The 9,457-nt window shown below is 32.1% G+C and overlaps 2 protein-coding genes and 1 long non-coding RNA gene across 3 annotated transcripts; 2 read left to right on the plus strand and 1 right to left on the minus strand.

Moving 5' to 3' along the window:
• Positions 1–843: 843 nt before the first annotated feature.
• On the plus strand, positions 844–5,786 carry LOC115236481. The gene is made up of 4 exons (XR_003884196.1): positions 844–1,019; positions 5,084–5,167; positions 5,371–5,490; positions 5,605–5,786. It is a non-coding gene; the product is annotated as an uncharacterized LOC115236481 (long non-coding RNA).
• Positions 1,903–3,557, plus strand: LOC115236480 (peptide chain release factor 1-like, mitochondrial). Its single transcript, XM_029808965.1, has 2 exons — positions 1,903–2,352; positions 2,427–3,557. Exons 1-2 carry the CDS (start codon positions 2,040–2,042, stop codon positions 3,326–3,328), a joined length of 1,215 nt encoding a protein of 404 aa, XP_029664825.1. The 5' UTR covers positions 1,903–2,039; the 3' UTR covers positions 3,329–3,557.
• Positions 3,550–7,904, minus strand: LOC115236479 (histone deacetylase Rpd3-like). Its single transcript, XM_029808964.1, has 9 exons — positions 7,367–7,904; positions 6,343–6,455; positions 6,116–6,233; positions 5,651–6,024; positions 5,368–5,515; positions 4,960–5,245; positions 4,650–4,878; positions 4,214–4,316; positions 3,550–4,115 (listed from the first exon to the last, which is right to left on the minus strand). Exons 1-9 carry the CDS (start codon positions 7,404–7,406, stop codon positions 4,045–4,047), a joined length of 1,482 nt encoding a protein of 493 aa, XP_029664824.1. The 5' UTR covers positions 7,407–7,904; the 3' UTR covers positions 3,550–4,044.
• Between the last annotated feature and the right edge of the window lie 1,553 nt (positions 7,905–9,457).

A 9,457-nucleotide genomic window follows, 5' to 3' on the forward strand; every position in this document is an offset into this window, starting at 1 on the left:
TATTCCCATGTTATATAGCAGTTATATTCTGTGTTTGCTGGGTTCGTATTCGCGAATACAGATTTTTGTATATTCGGAACATCCCTAATACACACTAGATCCTGACTCTTATAGGCCTAATTTCTTATTATTTTTTTCATATGTAAGGATATTATTGTCGATAAATATACATACCCAGACAGCACAAGGATGTCCTTAGGACGTCCAAAGGGCATCCAGGACATACATGTAGGATATCCTGAGGATATCCTATTTTAATCCTCGGATCTCCTCTGGATGTCCTGAGGAAGAGTAAATGATAGCCATACACTAGCCTCTGGAGAATCCAGGGAGATCCTGTGGAACACCTTAAGGATTTCTATAGGATATGTTAGGGATATTTTTCATACGTTAAAAGGAACAAATTCTAAAATTTAAATATAAATTAAGATTGCGTTTTGTTATTTACTGCTAATACTAAAAATCTAATACTAAACATAATGCCATTATGAACAAAAGCATTGTAATCCTAGTGTTAAACTTTAACGGTTCCGGCATAAATTAACAGTTACGGCCTGCATAAACCAGCCTTAAGCGGATGGAAGTGCCTATATATAAGTGGACACTTAAGATGGCCGCTCAGGGACGAATTGTAGCATGACAGAAATACTGGAAGTACCTCAAAGGCCTGGCAATGCACCATGATCTTACAATTAACACTTATTAATAATATTTGTTTAGCCTAAAATTGGCTGTTCCTCTCACTTATTTAGAATGGTGATCGTGCGCAAAATAAGTGCAGACTGGAATAAGTAAGGCAACAACTGGCTGTACACGGCCCTGAAAAAGGTCGAAAAAAGTGGACGCTCAAAATGGCTGCGATGATGTACTACCGTTCTCTCTGGCTGCGGTCCGAAACAAGCTTACAGCGCTAACAGCATGTTCATAGCCGGTCCGATTCACGCTCGCAGTGTTCTAATGAACAAAGTGACGTCATAGATACGTGACGTTTCAGCGCTCACGGTGCCCCTGGTTGGAAGGTAGGTCACCATGAGCATCCTAGTTACGTGACGTCAGAAATGCGCGGAAAAGCAACGATTAGAAAAGGAGGAAGAACATTAGTATATTCAACATAATTCTCGACGCGAGGTCTATTATGTATTTTATCTCTTCTTTCATTTAAATATAAATTTATAATTTCTACAAAATTTCTTGTTTCGTCCTCTTCACTATCGCTACTTAAAGATGTATTCATTATAAATTCTAAATCACTATCATCGCTTTCGCAATAAAATTCCAAACATTGCAACAATATACTTTTCTGCTCTTTATTCTCCATTTCAACGATAAATAAGATGAATATTAAACATATAATAAGATTTGAAAACTTCCAAGCATATTGTAAAAAACAAATATTATAGAATTTTAGGTTATACAGCACGTTGCTTGCTTGCTTGCTTGGGTTTTGGGATTGGCTCCAGCGAATACTCGCTATACGGCCATAAACTGGTTTTAAAGATAGAATAATGTCGTATATATGTAGGTTCCTCTTGGGGGAAGGAAGGAATTTGTGTTAGGGAGGTGGTAGGAAAGGAAAAATAGGAAAGCGCAGGCCAGGGTCGGAGTCGGGAATCGAACCCGAGTTCTCTGGGATGTGAGTCAGGCGCGCTACTCCCTGAGCCACCAGAGGATTTTGCGTATAACATTTATAACTCTTTAGTATAATCTGATTGCTGTACATAGTACCCACACACATAAGAAACGATAAAATTAGCTGTGCAGCAAAAATCAATGGCTGCGTTCAGCAGAAAAAGCAGCTTTGTAATTGTTGTAAAATTCTTTAATATGATTGGTTCTTGCCCTTAGTTCCTGCCGGATCTAAATGTATAAACCAATCATATTAAAGAATTTTACAACAGTTTCAAAGCTGCTTTTTCTGCTGAACGCAGCCATTGATAATTGATAGCAGACTACAAAAGTTGTCATCTTAAATGATTTGGCGGCTGTAGATGCAGCCGAAATTTTGGCATTTATATGATTAGGTGACATAAATTCGCGGGATGTCCCTGTTAATTCGAAGATGTGGATTCGATAATTATTGGCGATACATGAAACTCATAAATCCCGTGAAGATTCGCGAATTACATATCTCGTTAATTAACCTAAGATCTGTAAGAAACTTGTGCAATTTGCACGTGAGTTCAAATATTTTGGATAATAGAATTAGAAGATGCTTAGATTATGTCGCGAATCAATATAAAAATAAATCCTGGGAAAATAATTTCTTCGAATTCATCGATTTAAATACTATTGATGGCTTGTTGAACGAAAGAGTGCAACTCGTAGAAAATATTCAGAATTTACAGGATCTAGGTGAATAGAGAATATTTTCGTATTAAGTTTTTTATATTACCTATAGTATATAATGAGATAAATTTTTTTCATAGCGAAACAGGATGTAGAAATGAAAAAGTTAGCTGAGGAAGAAGAAGCATTGTACAAGGAACAATTGAACAAACTCGATGAGAGATTGTTAGACAATATATTGATCAATATATGTAAGGAATCTTATGATAGTGTTATCGTGGAGATAACGGCGGGGGTTGGTGGCCAGGAAGCAATGTTATTTGTTAAGGATCTTTACGATATGTACATGGGTTATGCTAAATATTTAGGCTTAACTTGTGAAGTAATAGATATGGAGACAAATGATAACAATGGCATTAGACACATCAGTGTTATGATGTCTGGTGATGAAACCTACAAATTGCAATACGAAGGCGGTGTACACCGAGTACAACGGGTACCAGCCACAGAAAGATTAGGCCGAGTACATACTAGTACCGCCTCGGTAGCGATCTTACCAGCGCCGTCAAAAGTACAAATTGCAATTAATGAAAAGGATCTGAAGATTGAGACAAAAAGAGCGTCTGGTGCGGGCGGTCAGCACGTGAATACCACTGATTCTGCGGTAAGAATAGTCCACTTGCCGAGTGGGCTGAGCGTGTCCTGTCAAGCGAACAGATCGCAGATCAAGAACAAGGAAATGGCTATGACTAAGCTAAGGTGTATCCTGTATGAGCAGCAATTAAACAAACAGACGACATTCATAAGCAAGCTACGACAGAAACAGATGGGAATGAGATTAAGAAACGAAAAGGTCAGAACATATAACTACAATCAGGATCGTGTGACTGATCATAGGCTACAGAATGGAACTTTCTACAATTTACCAGAATTTATGCAAGGTGGAGTGGCGCTAGAGAAACTGGAGGAAAGATTGCACAAAGATATGCAGATGAAAACTTTATTGGAAGTGATTAATAAGTTGGAAACACAATTAAAATAATATTAATTTTCTCTCGTATTATTCTGATATAAAAATGTTTTTGTTTTATATAAAGGGAGGCAAGACATTGTATATAGCAAATTGTAATAAAATCTATATAATAGAAAGAAGAGTCATATATACTTTCTGATCTTGTGAAAATTTCATTTTCTTTCATTTTTTTCTAGCAATAGTATAATCTATACTATTGTTTCAATGGTTCACTTAATAAATGCAAAAGATTTATTTATTTATTTTTTTTATTATATCTCTTAATGTAAGATGATCCTTTTTATACCTAAATTGCGTGCTTAAAAACACGTAATTTTATGCATTTTGTATAAATACAAAAGTATAAATACAATAATATACAAAATTCTTAGATGAATAATATTATAATTTCATCTTTTAGATTACCTATATGGTGACTTCTTTTTACTCTCTTTCTTATAGTTGCGAGTTGCTCGTCACTGATGTACACATATACATACATATATATGTCTCTGCATGATAAGTGAATTTTTGCATATCTATCTTGGCCAGACTAAATCCAAGTGGATTGCACACAAGATACTGTTCTCTGAAAATACTTCAGCACGCAGCATGATTGCGATCATAACAAAAAAATCTATCAAAATGTTCTTTTACTTAAATTATCCAGCACATTATCTACATCTAATTTTTTAATAGGGGCTTTTGTACTTTTGCGGATATGCAGATCATGAAACAATTATTTATCAGAGATTAGCCCCACCATCTTTCTTGATTTCTTCATTATGGAGATTTGTTCTCTCGTCTTTATCATTTCCTACATAAAAAAATGTTATATAATTATTACATTTTTTAAATATTAGTTTGCACAGATGAGATGAAATAATAATACATATATGTTTAATAATTTAATACCTTTTGATTCCAATTTTACATCATCCTCTTTTTTCATATTAATATTCATGATATGCAAATCCATATCCTGGCCTTTTTCCAAACGTGGTCGCTTCTTAGTTCCCTTTATCAAAAAAAAAAAAAAAAAAAAAAATAACAAACTCAATTCTGCAAATACCAAAAAACTCCTTTTTATTGGTATTGAATATTGCTTTCGAAGCATCTTCTATACATTTAAATCGTATAAAACCGCATCCAACTAAGCTTCCATCTGGACGTTTTAAAAGGTTTACTTCTGTAATTTCACCAAACGGTTTATAAAATTTTTTTATATCCTCTTCTGTTACCTAACAAAATATAATTATATCATATCTTTTAAATTAAATATAAAAGATTAAATTATATACACACATATATATATATATATAGTATTAAATTTTTTATTAAAGATCATTACTTTATATGATCTGTTATCTCTTCGTCCACCTTCTCCTTCATCTTCACTATCACTGTATTCATTTTCATGTTGTATCCTCTTGTCCAAATCATGTTGAGATAGTCTTTCATCAAGATTCATCTTTTCTTCTGGTTCAAAAACATCGACAATAGCACCATCCTCTGGAATTGCCTGAACTTGCACACCAGGTGCATGAGGTAGCATTCTTAGGTTTTCAAATAATCTCGTTCTACAATTAAATGTAATTAATTTTAATTATAATATACATACAAAACAGAGAGAGAGAAATAATATTATAAATATAACTTACTTAATCTTCTCAAGATATTCGGGAGTGTTTTGATTTGTCATATTTGAAGGACTAATGTGTAATTTAAAGTCAGGACCAAAGTACTCAAAATAATCATTATATGGAAGTTCGTTCGCGATTTCAGATCCCAGAGCTACAGACGTCTCATACGTCCAACATCTGGACACATTTCTGATTGTGTAGCCACCACCTCCTACCATCAAGAAGGGTAAATTATACCTTTTTACAAATTCTACGCATTTGCCATGACCTTTCACAGTCAAATTAAAACATCCCAATCGATCGCCTGCATAAAATTAATATTAATTAATATTTATATTGTAAAATTTTGTATTTTTATTATATAACATTTATTATATAACTTTATTATATAACAATTATGTATCAATTTCTTTTAAAAAATCTTACCAGTCAATGAGTCCGCACCACATTGCAAAACGACAGCAGAGGGTTGGAAAGTTTCCATTACTTTTGAAATGATAGGAACAAATATTGACTCGTAACTTTCATCATCCATACCATCTCTCAAAGGTATGTTAACAGCGTAATACTTTCCCTATTAGAATTGTAAGAAAAAATCATATATATATATATATGTATATATGTGTATGTATGTATGTATTTAATAATGATAAATTATTTCAGATAAAGCAATATGAGGGAATAATTATAATATTTAAAAAACTCTCACCTTTCCTGCCCCGATATCACGGAGATCTCCAGTTCCAGGAAAATATTCGCCATATTTGTGAAAAGAGACTGTCATTACTCTATCTGTTGTATAAAAAGCTTCTTCCACACCATCGCCATGATGAACATCAATATCAATGTACAAAACTCTCTGATGATATTTCAGCAGCTCCAAAATTCCGAGTACAATGTCGTTTACATAGCAGAAACCTGATGCTTCGCTCTTTTTCGCGTGATGCAAGCCACCACCCCAATTGATACAGATTTCTGATGCTTGTTTGTTGAGTTTTACAGCAGCAGCTACAGATCCACCAGCTGATAATTGACAAAACTCATACAAGCCATCAAAGACAGGGCAATCTTCTCCTACATTAACTGTCATTAAAAAGAAAACATGAAAATTAGTTTTTAATTTCAAAATGTCTTTAATATCAATAATATAACTTATTCAACAAGGATATCTTACATCGTTGCATTTGTTTATTGTATTCTGTCATATTATCTGGCCGTATGGATCTCAAAAATCGGATATAATCGTCGCTATGAAACTTTGTCATTTCTTCTTGTGTGGCTTTATGAGGCCGCTAGATAGTAACCAATATACAATATTTTTCATACTTAATGACTAAACATAGTTGCATCAAGAGAAATTATGCTTTTTCATACAAATAAAAAATGACGAAAAATTCTTACATATATTTCCATCTTTCTATAAAGACCATAATTCAAGAGTAGATTGTGCGTCATCTTTATACGATGAGGTTTCATAGGATGTCCTTGACCATAATAATAATTTCCAATATCACCTAGAGAAATAAAAGAATACATACCACACGTTGATATATAAAAGAACACAATATTTAAAAAATACATAATGAAATGCATCAAAATATTCATTTAAAAAGAGACACTACGGTGCGGCGGAGTACACTTGAGAGTCTCTCACAATTTCCTATAAAAACTATACAAATTTTCACTAAGTTTGCAAACTATAGATTTACATAAAAAAATATTTACGCAGAGCGTAAATCATATTAAGAAATAATACATCGAAGTCTATATTATTCAATAATTTTGCAAAATCTAGGCATTTTTCATTATTTCAATTTAAGACTACTAGATTTTTACTAAAAAAATAATGTTGCATAATCATAATAAATCATAATTTTAAATATAATATTTAATTATTGTTTCAGACAAAAATTTAAAAAATTGTTTGTAAAAATGTTTATTTATTGACTTTTTTCCGTACGATAAAATAGCTACATGAAATTTACATTTTGAGGAACTAAATTATGTGATTATCTATTATAATCATAGTCAATTGATGAATTATGATTATTAAGAATATTAAGATATAATAACAGGGAATGATAAGGAATGACTCGGTAACTCGATAATGTCAAATTCTTTCATATACGGTGTGAAGCATGGCTGACGCTATGGTCGCGTGATAACAAAGCTGAGAATTTATCGGCTTAACTCTACGAAAACCGTATTATTGAGTGCAAGGATGCAAATTTTGATATATTGTATTAAAATATAATCGTACTTCGTAATTTATAAATCAATGAAGCGCAATCAAGTTGATGAGCAATCGAATACTGAGCTAAATCAAAGGTATTATATGAGGAGGGGTACGAATGCAAGCTGAACATTTGACAAAGTCCCGAAGTATATTTTTACTGATTTTCTCTTCGATTTTCTCAATACTTACTATCATAATAGTAGCAGACTCGTTTCTTAGGTTGCTGCATAGCTCCACTCAGATTAAAATCAATGAAACACGTAATTTGGAATAAAACGTAGGAATCGTTTACTACGACTATATAGAACCAAAATTCCACCTGCAATTGCTTCAATTTGCACCCGAATGCACTCGAACGATTTTGTTAGAAGGGGAAAACTCCCCTCTCAAAAAGACTGAGGGCAGAGAGAAACCTGAGAGGGGCCACGCCGCCGTTTTTCCTGTAACGCTTTCTCTAGCCGGTACAGTGGCGCTAACTGGATCCATTTTAGAGCCGGCGGAACTACGTGGCCGGATCCACTTTTCGGTGCCATGGTAAAACGATCGATTGGTGCATGTCCGTGCTAGATCCACAATTATGCTGGATCTAGCATGGGCCGCGTTCAGCAGAGAAAGCGCTCAGTTATCGTCTCGTCAACACTTGACGTTGATTCGTTGATTCTAAAAGTAAGAACCAATCACATTCGATTGCTACTAAGCGGTTTTCTCTGCTGAACGCGACCATTGACATACATCAATCGGCCGTTTTAATCAAAAATACGAAAATATTATAGATTTGTTAATATTTTATGTTAGCTGCGCGTGATTTATTTTTATTTTAATACATATTATGGACGGTATATGTGTTATTGAAATTATTATAATTATTTTATGTATATCATCTAATGTAAAATATATGTATAATGTATATTATATATGTATAATATATGTTATTATATTAAAATATTTTTTTATAAGTATTGAAATTATTTTATATACGCGCACATGTAAAATATTATTCTCGCAAAAGAGAGAAATAAATAATAACTTTAGACTTTAAGAAACTAAATTTATTCTAGAGTAAATTGTAAATTGTAAAAATTGTAGTGAATAAATTTTTCAGTTATTTACAGGAAATCTAACAGATTTCCTCGTGATAGATCTGCTAGTTAAAGATTTGTGTAATTATTTCAGCTGTGATTGTGATCTTTTTCTTAATTAAACATGTTATCAAAATTTTGATTATTTATTTAGTAAAAAATTATTCGATTTATGTCATGCTTGGTGTCATTTTAATCGTAAAAATCTCATTAATCCATTACAATTATTTTCAAACCGCTAAGTTGCGAAATACAAAACTTTTATTTTCTATAGTAATATGACATATATATATGAAAGATTAGAGATAAAAGGAGCCTCGCGAGAGAGACTTCGGAACTCTTTGATGTTAGTCATCTCGCTTGCTCTTCATTCGTTCTCGCTCTCGCTTTCGACGACTCTCCAGCAACGAGGATCTTTCCTTATTTACAATACATAAACATAAAATAAAAACTAAAACTTTTATTTTGTATTTTATCGATTTGAAAATAATTATAATGGTTTGATAAGATTTATGCGATTAAAATATAGCATCAAACGCGACATAAATCGAATATATCGTACATTTAAATATATCATACGTTTAAATATTATACATTATTTTTTAATAATAAATAAATATTAATAAATACAAATAAATATTAAAAAAGGAAAATAAATCTTAGAAAATTTGGATTCAAAATTTAGTTTTCAAAGTGATAGAGTGATGAACACTTTCTCTTGGACTACTGCGTATTGTTAAAATTTATGTCAACGCTATCAGTATACTTATGTAACATATAACATTCTCGCATAAAACTTTATAAAGTCTTTGTTTCTAGATTAAATATATTATTTGTAAGTACTCGAGATGCTTTTGTTCAAGGATAATAGACAAGGTAAAAATATTTTCTATGCAAATGTTATTTTGTATTAGAAGAAAGAAATTTATTTTATTTATCGTACTCAACATTATAAAGATTACAAAACTATACACAATAATTTATTTTGTTTTACAAGGATTGTTTTATTCACTACAATTTTTACAATTCACAAGTTTTACTCTAAAATAAATTTAGTTTCTTAAAGTCTAAAGTTATTATTTATTTCTCTCTTCTTTGCGAGAATAATATGTGCGCGTATATGCATAAAATAATTTCAAGGTAAATATGCCGATGAAAGGAGGCAGTCCCGATGACCTTGACCTTGACATATGTTATCAAA

This window comes from Formica exsecta, unplaced genomic scaffold (genome assembly GCF_003651465.1).
Source record: "Formica exsecta isolate Colony F162 unplaced genomic scaffold, ASM365146v1 scaffold25, whole genome shotgun sequence".
Lineage (NCBI taxonomy): Eukaryota > Metazoa > Arthropoda > Insecta > Hymenoptera > Formicidae > Formica > Formica exsecta.

Excerpts from the sequence above, each read along its gene's own strand:
- LOC115236479 (XM_029808964.1), bottom strand. The coding sequence starts at position 7,406 with ATGCAGCAACCTAAGAAACGAGTCTGCTACTATTATGATA. Across the intron at positions 5,246-5,367 it reads TGGTGCGGACTCATTGACTG|GCGATCGATTGGGATGTTTT; the intron begins GTAAGATTTTTT and ends AATTTTATGCAG. Across the intron at positions 4,317-4,649 it reads GAGATAACAGATCATATAAA|GGAACTAAGAAGCGACCACG; the intron begins GTAATGATCTTT and ends TTTTTGATAAAG.
- LOC115236480 (XM_029808965.1), top strand. The coding sequence starts at position 2,040 with ATGTCCCTGTTAATTCGAAGATGTGGATTCGATAATTATTGGCGATAC. Across the intron at positions 2,353-2,426 it reads TCAGAATTTACAGGATCTAG|CGAAACAGGATGTAGAAATG; the intron begins GTGAATAGAGAA and ends TTTTTTTCATAG.